This window comes from Psammomys obesus, unplaced genomic scaffold (genome assembly GCF_907164565.1).
Source record: "Psammomys obesus unplaced genomic scaffold, mPsaObe1.curated_primary_1811, whole genome shotgun sequence".
Taxonomy (NCBI): Eukaryota; Metazoa; Chordata; class Mammalia; order Rodentia; family Muridae; genus Psammomys; species Psammomys obesus.
This window is the reverse complement of record NW_026586383.1, coordinates 4,274,760-4,287,934: the sequence shown is the minus strand read 5'-3', so window position 1 is coordinate 4,287,934 and position 13,175 is coordinate 4,274,760. Positions and strand designations below refer to the sequence as shown.

Below are 13,175 nucleotides of genomic sequence, written 5' to 3'. Positions count from 1 at the left end.
ACACACACACACACACACACACACACACACACACACACACACACACAGTCCAGACAAGTTCCTAGGGTCTTAAGACTCCCATCTTTTACTTTTAGCTCTACTTTTAAATTAAGAAGTAGGAGAAAAACTATTCTTGAGCTGGGAAGAAGTTTGCGGGTAAAAGTGGGTAAAAGTTTGGCACACAAGCCTGAAGAGCTGCGTCCACATCCCGGAACCAAAAGTCAAACACATCGTCACAAGCATCTGCAGTCCCAAAACACCTACAGGAAATGGGAAGTAGGAGGAGGAGATTCCAAGAAGCTGGTGGGGCCAGGTCAGATGACTCTATGCCAGTACTGAGTGCCAGGCCAGCCAGGGCTACCTCAAAAAGAGGGCTGGACACCAGTGAGCTGCCTGGCCCGGCCACACAGCACTGACAAGACCACCTCAAGTAAGGTAGAAAGGCAGAGCCAGCACTAAAGATCACTTCCTACTTCCACATAGACCATGGCACATAGGTGCCCACCCCACACAAACATACACATCATGGATATAAATAAATGTAATAATTATCACCTATTATTACATACACATGAATATAAGCAAATAAGTAATAATTATTACTCATATATAATTTATCAAGAACTTTCTAAATTCTCTATTTTTAAGGAAACAAAAATAAGGCCCAAAATGCAAAGGACTTACAATCGCAGCAATTTCAGCTGAGGTCCCGGAATGGGTAGAAACAAAAATGATAGATGCCAGCAGAAAGACACACCCTGTTCCGAGGGTGATGTAGAAATCCTAAACACAGAGAAAACAAGAACACAGTTGGTTAGAGTAGCAGACAAAGTTTAACATTTTTTATTTTCATTTTATGTGCATTGATGTTTTGCCTGCTTGTATTCTGTGTAAAGGTGTTGGATCCTGGAGTTACACAGTTGTGAACTGCCGTGTGGGTGCTGAGAATAGAACCCAGGACCTCTGGAAGAGCAGTCAGTGCTCTTAACCACTGACCCATCTCTCCAGCCCCCATTTTTAATTTCAAAATCCCTGAATGAACTTACATTCTTCCTGCAAACCAAACTTAATTATGCTAGCCTGCTACCTTTCCAATAAGCCCTTTATTCGAACACTATCTACTCTAGGCTGCATGTAATAGTATATTACAAAATTTTTCTTTTTGAGACAGGTTCTCACCATGTAGTCTTGGCTGGTCTAGAACACAACATATGGAACAGTCTGGCCTTGAACTCACAGAGATCCAACCACTTGCCTCTGCTTCCTGAGTGCCAGGATTATAGGCATGTGCCACAATTTCCAGACCATTTTTTGTTTTTGAATAAGTTTTGGGTTTTTGTGTTTGTTTCCTTTTGTTTTTTGTCTTTGTTTTTGGTCTTACTGGGGGAGTAAACCTATAGCTTTATGAATGCTAGGCAAACTAAACTTTTGTTTGGTGTGGTTTTGTTGTTGTTTTGTTTTTTTCGAGGCAGAAAGGTTTTTCTGTGTTCGCTTTGGCTGTCCTAGAGTTGCTTTATAGACCAGGCTGGCCTTGAACTCACAGAGCTCCGTTTGCCTCTGATTCCCAGAGTGCTTGTTTGGTGGTTTTATATTTGTTTCTCACAAGTTCTCATGTAACCTAGAGTGGCCATGAAGTTCTGATCCTCCTGCCTCCACCTTCCAAGTACTGAGATTACCACCTTTCTAGGACCAACATCTTGAGATAAAAAAAATGCACTGCTGGGGCTGGAGAGATTCCTTTACAGTTAAGAGAACTTGCTGAGCACCCTGGTTCAATTCCTGGCACCCACACTGTGGCTCACAACCATCTGTAACTCCATTTCCAGGGGATTCAACCCTCTCCTCTGGCCTCTACGCATACCAGGTATTCGTGCAGCGTATTAACATACACGCACACAAACACATACACAAAATAATATATTTTTTAAAGCAAGATTCACTATTCAATAAACATAGTATCTAAAGTCAGACTACCTCAGTTCAAATCCTAGCTATACAACTTCCTAATTCTGTAACATCTTGTTCAGTTCTTATTGTTAGCATCAGGGCATGCAGGTGCTACTGCATGTGTGTGGAGGCTGGGGTTCAACTTTGGGAGTAAGTTCTCTTCAGGACCTGACTGCTGGGATTACAGGCATATACCACTACACCAATTCATAAAGCCCAGGGCTCCAGTGCAAACAAGTGAGTATTCTACCAGCTGAACTATACCCCAGTCAGCTTTGTGTGGGTTGTGCCTGCTCGTTTACATGTGTATATATCTGTTTGTACATTTGCATGTGTGTGCACCTGGAGGCAGAGGCAAATGAAAGCATCTTTCCAGACATTCTCCAGCTAATACCAGCAGCTTCTCTTATGGGAATACAGAGTTCACTGACTTGGCTGGTCTAGCCTCTGTCACCAGAGCTGGGATAACAGTTGAGTGGCCATGTGTGGATGCTGGGGACCCAAATTCCTGTCCTTACATCTGTGATGTAAGGGCTTTACATCACGTGGCCGCCTCTCCTAGCCTGGGAAACACTTAATAGTGAACCAACAAATACACTCTTTACCCACCTGAAGACAGCTTTTATTTTGTTATATAATTAAAGGAAAGTGCTGGGCAGTGGTGGTGCATACCTTTAATTCCAGCACTTGGGCTGAGGGGTGCAATAGGCAGGTGGATCTCTTTGAGTTCGAGGCCAGTCTGGTTTACAAAGTGAGTTCCAGGACAGCCAGGACTACACAGAGAAATCCTGTCTTGAGTAATGAAAAGAAAAAAAGTAAAATAACAGCAAAATACAGATAGAATGTGTGTTAAAGACCCCATGATCGGTTACCACCCATCTGTGCAGTGTCTGGCAGGGAGCAAGCACTCAGTTCCTAACTGTAGAGCCAGTGAGTGACATTCTAAAACCTAAGAAATAAAAAGTGACAAAATCAAACTTCTAAAAAAAAAAAAAATGTTTAGGTAAAGCGAGGTGGCCCAATCCTTTAATGCCAGCACTCAGGAAGCTGAGGCAGGAAGATCACAACTTCAAGGCCAATTTGGACTAGTGAGACCCTGTCTTTAAAAAAAACAAGAAAATGTCTAACATGAATTAGGTGACTTGATTGTTCTCACAATCAGGACAGGTGCTCCCGACACAGGGGCCAAGTGCTCCCCACTCACCGAGGACTTGACCTTGCTAGAGTCCACTCTGTCGTGCACCGGCGTGCAGTACACGATCAGCAGCAGCAGGCTCAGGAGAAAGGCGCTACAGCTCACGAACTCAAAGAAGTACAGGCCTCCGCACAGCCCGCACTCGGTCACAACCTCCTCACAGATGAAGGCCAGCAGGGACAGCAGCTACGGAAGGAAACCATTTGACCTCGGTGAGTCAAGATAATACACCACATTCAAAACCTGCATGTAGGCTGTGCCTGTAGACCTAGACACTTAGAAGGCTCAAAGGCTCAACGCCAGCCTTGCCAACACTGTGAGATTCCCCCCTTCTAAAAAAAATTAAACCCACTATCTGTTTACTCAAGTGTATGTAAAATACAGACTGGGGCAAACAAGATTAGCAAACAAACTTGATAAATAGAACTTGCCGTCTGCTTGCCTTGAAAGGATACACCCAGTTAACTACGGTGTGCCAGCCACTGAGACTTGGAAATGAGAGTATTGTAACAGCCCACAGGAAGGACCTCCAGAAGGAGAGAAAGCCGAGTACCGCCGTGCACAGCCACTTTCCTCAGTGTTGTAATGAAAGAGTCAGTGAGAGTCAGGCAGAGGTACAGCTGGAGGCAAATAGGAGACTGACTAGTCTAGAGGTCAGGGGAAGTGTCACTCCCAGAGACAGGGAGGCAGCCAAGGACAGGGTCAAGAACACCCTGAGAGGCAGCTGTCCTACATGGCAGATGTGAAGAGTTTGCCAAAAAGAGATGCCAACAAGAGCAGTGAGAACAGCAGCCAGGGGTTTGGGAGGAGTGCCGGCGCGTCTGTTGGGAGAAGGTGGGAAGGGTGTTCCCGCTACTCAGAGGTCAAGAACCCTGGGCCTCCTGAGTTAGACTGCGCTACAAGAAAGTGGCACTGGCAAGCAAACTCCAGTCTGGGAGAGAAGCTAGACAAGTCTGTACTTGAGGAAGAAGAGACAGAGTGGGAGGGAGTGGGAGCAGGGGGAGGGGACTGGACGGAAAGGGAAAGGGACGGGGGAGGGAAGGGGGATGACAAGGCAGAAGATAAGAAAAGCAGGGTCAAGTGTGACCCACCAGTCAGGGTGCAGTGGAGGAGGTCACAGGAAGGTTGGAGCTTAGAGCAGTATGCACATTTTGCCATCGTGTAGAAACCATCTGCTGGGGAAGGGGCTGAAGACAGGCAGGGAGCAGCTCTGTACCAGAAGCGGTTGGTGCTCAGGGGTTTAACTCTTTAGAAGGTGGAAGAAGACTGTTCATGAGAGTGGGTTTTGTAAAATGTGGGAATCTCCTTCTGAGTGCCCAGATCATCAAAAGGACTGAAGACCCAAAGTCAAAGGCCAAAGGGGGATTCCACCTCACCCCAGTGAGGCAGGAGAGAAAGCCAGACAGAGTGGCCTACGACTGCTACAAAAGAAATCAACAAAGCAGGCTAGAGTGCTGGTGCACACCTATAAATCCAGCACTTGGCAAGCTGAGGCAGCAGGATCCACGGGAGTTCCAGGCCAGCCCGGGCCACAGTGTAAGACCTTGTCTCCAAAAACAGATACCTAGGAGCTAGGAGTGTAGCTCAGTGGTAGACTACATGTCTGACATTCGGGGGGCCTTTGGCTCAATTCCCAGCACTGCAAAAAAAAAAAACCCAAAAGCAACAAGAAACAGAATAGCTTGGAGAAGAAGAGAAAAATGAAAATTAAGAACTGCACTACAACCACACTTTCATCACAAATGTCATCGGAGCGGCCGTGGTGACCCAGGCCTTTAATCCTAGCACTTAGGAGGTAGAGGCAGGTGGATCTCTGGGTTTGAGGCCAGCCTGGTCTACAAAGAGTTCCAGAACAGCCAGGACTACACACAGAGAAACCCTGTCTCAAAAAGCAAACAAACAATAAAAAAACAACAACAGACACCCAAGTGTCAACAGAGCAGCACTAGGAAGCAGCTTCTTCAAAGGCTAAGCACGCACAGTACTCCTTATGATGACTTATTCATACGGCCAGAAACCATGCAGATGTCCTTCAACAGCCAAAGCAATGCCCAGCTTAGATCCATCTCCAGGCAACTGTCCAAAGGAAGAAAAAACCAGTGTCCGGCAGCTGAGGCTACAGCCGGGCTGGCAGAGTGCAGTGCTGAGCGTGTGTGAGGCGCTGAGTTCAATAACTAGCACTAGCAAGTTAATTAATTCAGCCTTAAAAGGTTACTGTTGCAGGGTATTTTGTCCCATTGTGAACCCCAAAATTATGAACTGTAAAGCCTTGTTTCTTGTTTGGTGTGGTTGAGCCCTATCTCACACTTTTAATCCAAGAACTTTGTTTATTTTAAACAGGTGATTATGGTTTCAACCAGGCCTAGCACACACCTGTAATCTAAGAGCTTTCTATACACAGAATTTAATAAAGTTAACCCTGGGTCAAGAGGCAAGCAAGAGCCAGGCATGGTGGCTCACGTCTATAATCCCAGTACTTGGGAGACAGAGGCAGGGGGATTTCTGTGAGTTCCAGGCCAGCCTGATCAACATAATGAGTTCCAGTACAGCTGGGTCTCAAAAAAACCCCAAAACGCTACATGATGATGATGATGATGACGACGATGATAATGCAGCAGCAGCAAGGTGATAGTGGCAACATCTTGGATCCCAGCACTAGGGAGTCGGAGGCAGGTGGAGCTCTGAGTCTACACAGCAAGTTCCAGAACAGCCAGTACTACACAGAGAAACCCTTGAAAAACCAAAATAACAATAATATAAATAAAAAGTAATCAGAAAAAGGAAAATAATGGTCAAGTGCAAAGTGGCATCTAATCCTCTAATGCAGGGGTTCTCCACCTTCCTAATGCTGTGACCCTTCAATAAAGTTCATGTTGTGGGGACCCCAACCATAGAATTAACTTCATTGCTACTTCATAACTGTAACTTTGCTACTGTTATGAAACATAGTGTAAATATCTGTGTTTTCTGATGGCCTTAGGCAACCCCTGTGAAAGGGTCGTCTAACCCCCTCCAAGGGGATCCAACCCACAGGATGAGAACCTCTGTTCTAAGGAACTTCCCTGCCTCACAACTAAACAGATTGTATACCAGAACAAAAATAGACCTTCTCGCTCTGATTTCCTGTAAGGTTAACCAGACATAGAGTAGACCCCCACATCCCGAACAACTTCCCTGGAAGCATTCCCCACAAAACATCACAGGGCATAGGGTGATACACTGAGACAGAACTGCTTCCTTAACCTGAGCTGGTGCCCATAGTACGACTTTCCAGGAAGAGAGTCCAGTGAGCCCTAAGTGCCTAAGGCTCTCCTTACACTATTTGCATATGTTAAAGCTCATCCAAATGAGAGCCAAGGAGGTATCTGGTAACCACACCTACAGTGGGGCTGCTGAGATGGTTGGTACAGGCTGCTCTTCCAGACAACACCTGTTCAATTCCCAGAACCTATGCAGAGACTCACACTGTCTATCATTCCAGCTCCAGGGGTCCACTGCCCTCTTTTGGCTGTCCTGGGTATCAAGCATGCACATAGTCCAAACATACATGCAGAGAAAAAACCTTACACATAAAATAGAAGTATACCCATGTATATAAAACTCAACTGAAGCGGGGTGTGCTGGGCACCCCTGCAGCTCCAGCACTTGATACACAGAGGCAGGGGGTCAAGAGTTCAAGGTAATTCTTGGCTACAGTGACTGTGAGAAAACTCTGAGGACTTGTTCTCTGTGAGGGCTGCAAGACCGAGACACCTTGCCTACACCACAGACACGGCAGCAGAGGCCACCAGCTGCCCCGCTCCGTGTACTAACAGCAGCCATTCTGACTGACGGCAGGTTCTACCTGCCATCCTAGAAGCATGAAAGGGTTCAGTATTTACACTCAACACTTCCTGGTTCTGACCCCTAGGTTTTAAAGGGCAAGAACTTAGCGCTACACACTACTGCCAACGTGACACTGTCTCCTCCCTCAGCAACTCATAGAACCACCCTCAGCACCACTCCATCTCCAGGGCCAAGTGCACCCACAGTGGGTATCTGTATGAGCCTTTTTTTTTTTTTTCAAGACAGGATTTCTCTGTGTAGCCTTGGCTGTCATGTACTCGCTTTGTAGACCAGGCTGGCCTCCAACTCATAGCAATTCACCTGCCTCTGCCTCCCAGAGTGCTGAGATTACAGGCATGCAAAACTGAAAATTTTTAAAGCAAGTAAAAATATTCCAAACAGTTTGTCTAACAGTGACACCTAAGAGTGAGTCTCATGGGGGTGTTTTATTTTAATTATATTTTAGTTGTTTCAGTAAACAGATACTTTCTATATCAAAAAAGGAAAAAAATGTGCTCAATAAGAGAAGGAAAATTTTCAAGAAATGGTGGTCACCAGCATTTCACACAGTGAAAGCTGTGATCAAGGACAGAAGCACGAGTCCCTGAAAAGCAAAAAAAAAAAAAAACGATAAGAAGCCCCTTACTGCTTTCTTGGTAAACACAAGAAATGTTTGTGAACTAGAAATGGTAAACACATCCATTCTTAACAGCAGGCACACATCATAGTTCAGAGAGCACTAAGCTAAGTGCCCACGCAGCCCGTTTCCCAAAGTCTCCCTGGACATGACTGCATGTGGACTGGGGGCGTGTGGAAAACAGTTTCCCTTCCGAGTTTAAAGATGAACCTGACCTAGTCCGATAAGATCTAACAGGCTGTCCTTTAATCATCTTCAGAACGTTCTGGCATTAGTTAGAAGGCATCAACCTCTACAAAGCTGCATGTAGTTAGACAACAGCACCATTAAAAACAGGTTTAAGAAGCCGGAAAGATGGCTCAGTGGTTAAGACCACGGACTGCTCTTGCAGACTACCTGGGTACATTTCCCAGCACCCAGGTAGCATGGCCAACAACCACCTGACAACTCTGGCCTCTGCAGGTACCTGCACTCATATGCACACAGCCCCACAAAAAACACACAGACACAGAAATGCACACAAAACAGACCTAAAAAAAAAAGTTTTTAAGAGCATGTAACTGGACCTGCCTATGATCTCAATACTCAGAAGGCCAACAGGGGAGGACTGCGGTGAGTGAATGCAGCCTGGACTACCCAGCAAGCCTCAGTCTAGCCAGGGTTACACTGGGAGATCCTCTCTGAAACAAAGCAGAAGCTGGGCATGGTGCACACCCTACAACCCCAGTACGTGGGAGGTAGAGCAAGAAGGGTGCTGAGTTCAGGGACACCTTCAGCCACTGTCTGAATTAAGGTCACTCTGCTACACGAGACCCTGTCTCAAAACAAGGAAAAACATAAAGGCTGTGCAATTACAAAACCTGAGTCTGATTCCCTAGAGACCACATTAAAAAAAAAAGAAGAAGAAGAAGCTGGAAGCTGAATGTGAACAACTGCAATCCCAGCACCCAGGAGACAGGCAGACTCTAAGCTCTCCCCCAGTTATAAGGGGGAATTCAAGGCCCGCCAGGGCAACAGGAGTCTTCGCCACCAAAAAAATGAGAAGAAAGATACAGCAGCATCTACCTGGAAGCCCAGCAGTGGGAGGTGGAGACAAGCCAGGCAGTACAGCCAAATCAGCAACTTCAAGTTGAAGAAGAGACTATCTCCTTGAGGAGACATACAACTCTGACTTCCGGCCTATGCTCACAGCGCACGTGGGCACACACACAAACCCAGGGAGTTCATGGCAGCTCACATGTAACTCTAGTTCCAGAGGATCAGTTACCCTCTTTTGACTTTAGGCATGCGCATGGTGCACAGATAAACATAAAGGAAAAACGGCAATACACATAAAATTAAATAAATGTAATTTTTTTTAAATATGAATTCACTTTGGATAGCAGTTCAGTTTCATAGTATTATGCTAGCCAAGAGTGAGTTTACACACATGTAATCTATAAAGATCATATGACTCCATTTTTAAAACCATTCAGATTGTGGGGTCAACAAGATGGCTCAGAGTAAAAGCATTTGTTCTGCAAACCTGATGACCTGAGTTCAATCCTAAACTCTCAAAAAGGTGGAAGGAGAGAAAGAACTAACTCCACAAAACTGTCCTCTGACCTTCACACATATGCCATGGCATGCACACCCATCCACACATATCATGCGAACACACACGATACATTTAAGTTAAAATGTAAATCATAAACTGGTTCATGTGCTCACTTAAACATTAAAACTGGAACAAATTCCATCATCAAGCATTTAGGGAAATAACAAATTAAACAGAAACATCCGGCAAATCTACAAACAAAATAAACCCAAAGTCTAGTTGCATAGAATTTAAGATTCAAGTGGGTTCTTCAACAGTTTCAACCACGCATTTATTACTAAGCTCTGGAGAGGTATGAGACAGTGGGATGGGTGTTTAAATTTTGGACAAGCCTTTAACAAAATGTAGGGTAGATGTGAGTGACAAGCAGCAGCATAATTCCAAGAGCTAGCCAAGCTTTGCACTTTTATCAGAATCTCCCATGTGCCCTTGGTATTTAGCTTGCTAAGGGCAAGTCCTGAGCAGCTGGGAGATCTAAGGGCAGAAAGAGCATAGAGGTGACCCTGCCCCACCTCCCACAGCTCTGACGTAAGAATCCCCCAAGTCCCCTGTTTCAAAACAGGCTTTTCTCTTTGGAATCTTTGAAAATCTATTAAGATTTATGCACCCAAAATAACAAATCAAATACAAATAGTTTGAATACATTCCTCAGGGTTTGAAGGTTCCTTGTCAATACACAGTTCCTCCTCTTCTGATTATGGTGTCTCCACACCCTTGTTTTCTTATCAAAGCTCTGCAATTCTATTAGACTTTAAATCATCTAACGACACTAAGAATGGCAGAGTAGAAGGCAAAGAAAGCCTACAGCCCTCAGCCGGGATGGATATTTTATAGACCTCATCTATAACTTTCTAACACATTTCTAATGGACCTTTTTGAACAAAGAGAAATGACTGTATAATCGAAGCATTTTTGCTGTTCCATGGAAGTCATCTCTACTGGTTGTTGCATGGAGATGCAGGAAAAAAAAAAATCTTATTTTCAGGTGTTTTTATTTTTCTTTCTAATAAGAAATACTAAAGCCAGAAAGAAAAAAACTTGTCATTTTGGGGGCTGGAGAGGTGCTCAATGGTTAAGAGCACTGGCTGCTCTTTCAGAGGATCCAGGTTTAGTTCCCAGCGACCACATGGCAGCTCACAACTGTCTGAAACTCCAGTTCCAGGGGATCTGACACTCTCACATAGACATACATGCAGTCAAAACACCAATGTACATAAAATAAAAATAAATTAAAAAAAAAAAAAAAAGAAACATGTTTTCCCGCAGAGAAGCACAGCTGGTCTCTAGAACGTATGTGAGGACTAAGTAGAGAAAGAACAAAAGAAAGCCAGTCTGGAACTTCATACAGCTCAGTTGGTGGAGCACTTACCTAGCAAGCACAAGGCCCTGGGTTCAATTCCCAGTATCACATAAACCCATAAGGTGGAGCACACCTGTAATCCCAGCACTGAGGAGTGGAGGGCAGGAGGACCAGAAGTTCAAGGTCACACTCTATAACATATTAGAGTTTGAAGCTAATCTGTACTACATGAGACTGAGCCCCTGTGAAGAAAGAGATGGAGTGGAAAGAGGAAGAGAGAAGGGAGAGAGGGAGAAGAGAAAGAGCTTAGGGGAGAGGGAGGAGAAGTAAAAGAAGGGGAGGTGGAGGGAGAGTGGGGTAAAGGGAACTGGTTCTGCCAAGGAGCGATGAAAGGAGGGAACCAGTGCCTAAGAACCTAAAGGTGCCCACTGCAGACATTCTAGAAGGACACACAAGACCGGGTCCTCAGGGTTGTCTCAGAATGACTTCCTCGTCGGCCCCAGCTTCCATCACTCTGGCAACTAAAAGCAGCTCCAGTTTTCTAACTGCTGTTTTCCTACTCCAGGAAACTAGGTCAACTGAGTTCCAAGAATGTCAGTTCTGGTTATCAGAGTTTAAAGAATTTTAAATCTTCCCAAGGAAACTGGTGGGCTGTTTTTGGCATAAATGGTTCACAAAACAAACCAAAAAGCCCCACACAAGCTAAACCAAACAATCCAACCAATTTGATTTTCCTGAAATTGCCTTCTTCAAAAAAGTAATGCCCATTGGTCGCTGAGTCGGGACCCTGAAAAACAACACGAGTATCAGTCAGATCGCAAGTTCAATATAAAAAATGTCTCTATTTTCACGCCTAAGCTTTATGGTACTTAACCGCCAAAAATAAAGAGATCTAGTTCTCTCTCCGTCACACACCAACCAGGAAGATGCCCTTCTGACTCTCTGCCTCAAACTCACTGTGGAAGCTAAACACACACACAGAAAGCGTCCAACAAGTTAAACTGCCCCAGTGAGCTGGCACCCGGAAAACTGCAAAAGCCAGGAAAGATAAACGGAAAGCACTCCGTCGTCTAAAACGCAAGCACTCGGAGTGATAACGAAAGAGTGTTAGCTGAGAGAAGGGAAAGGAGGTCTAGGGAGGCAGATAGCAACGCCCCCTTCCCTCTTGGGGAAGGAAGGAACTGGGGTGTGGAAGCGGCTGCTTCCCGAACGAGGAGGCCGAGCAGCAGCCTCGAATCATCCACCAGAGCCTACAGATCCAGGTCCAGGTCCCGGTCCCGGTCCCGACCCCGGTCCCGGCCCTAGCCCCAGCGCCCGCTCGTCCTCCGTTGCCGTTGGGCTCACCAGCTGCGAGCCCTTGAGGATGCGCCGATGCAGCGGAAGCCTTCCCAGGAAGAAGTAGGCGGCCAGGCCGCTGCGCGCGCCCCTGCCGGCGCCCGGGGCCGCCTCGGTGGTGGGACTATACACCGCTCCGTTCTCCATCGCCCGCAAAACGTTGCTAGTCCAGCAGAAGACTCCGTCGCGCAATAGGGGGCGTCACTTCCTGGAACTCCGCCCCCGCTTCCGGTCAGCTCCGCCCTCCTCACGCCCTCGCCACGCCCCCTCGCCCGGCGCGCCCCAACCCACAGAAAGTCCCCCGGGTCGCCACGCCCCCTCGCCGCGCCCCACCCATCGCCACGCCCCCTCGCCTAGCCTCGCCCCTTGCTCTCCACGCCCCTTCTGCCATTCCAGCTGTTAACTCTGGAAGAGCCCACGGAGTTCCATGCTTTCTGTGAACTCCAGTTTGGGTTTGGGGTTGTTTTTTTTAAATTACATTTTATTTTTTAACCTATCTATCCTCTATCTATCTGCATGTTTATCTATCTTTCTATCTATCATCTACCTATGAGCGCCGTGAGGGGTTAGAAAACTATTCCTTTATGTTAGTCTGAGGATTGAATTCATTCTGAGTCATCCATCTCTCCACCCTGACTTGTGTCTTTTACTTTCGCTTCGGTCTAATTTTTTTTTTTTTTAAACAAAGTTTCACAAGCCCAGACTAGCCTAGAACTCCGTACGTAGCCCCCACTAGCCTGGAACTAGTTACAATCCTCCAGCGTCAGTCTCCGAAGTGCTGAGATCACAGGCGTGCGTCCCTCCCCCTCCGGGCTCAGCCTGTTTTGTGTTGAACTTCGGTGCTTCTGCATGCTAAAACTCACATGCTGCTGCTGAGCTACACCCCCCAACCTCCTCCCGTGGAGATTTCCTTCTCACTTCCCATCTCTTTCACCTTTCAGATAGTTGTGTTTTTATCGGTGGGGTGCACCTGTGGATGAAGGTGCAGGCTCGCATGTGTGGAGGTCAGAAGTCAGCCTTGGGTATGTCCCTCAGGCACCATCCACCTTGTTTTTGCGGCAACGTCCCTCACTGAACTTAGCGTATCCGATAGGCTAGGCTAGCCCCAGGGGTCTGCACCCCACCTCCCCAGCGCCGGAGTTACACGCACAGACCACTATGCCTGGCTTTTAGTAGGGGTTTTAGGGCTCGAACTCATGTTACCAATGCTAGCAAGCCCTTTCCAGGGAAGCTGTCTCCCCAGCTCTCACATGCTGGATGTTTACAGTACAACTGAAAACTAGATCTGGTTATTAAGTTTTCTGCCAACCAGAGACACGAAATCCTTTCTGCCAACCAG

At 46.4% G+C, this 13,175-nt stretch overlaps 1 protein-coding gene across 3 annotated transcripts in view; it reads right to left on the bottom strand.

The window, feature by feature from the left end:
• Positions 1-12,028, bottom strand: part of Cmtm6 (CKLF like MARVEL transmembrane domain containing 6) — a 25,377-nt gene extending 13,349 nt beyond the window's left edge. For all 3 annotated transcript variants that reach the window (XR_008719491.1, XM_055601806.1, XM_055601805.1), the window contains exons 1-3: positions 11,846-12,028; positions 3,152-3,328; positions 685-783 (exon numbers count right to left, since the gene is read on the bottom strand). Coding sequence is in view for 2 of the 3 variants with exons in the window: in XM_055601806.1 (XP_055457781.1) it covers positions 685-783; positions 3,152-3,328; positions 11,846-11,983 (414 nt within the window). In the remaining variant the exon portion in view is untranslated. The remainder of the gene's footprint in view (positions 1-684; positions 784-3,151; positions 3,329-11,845) is intronic.
• Between the last annotated feature and the right edge of the window lie 1,147 nt (positions 12,029-13,175).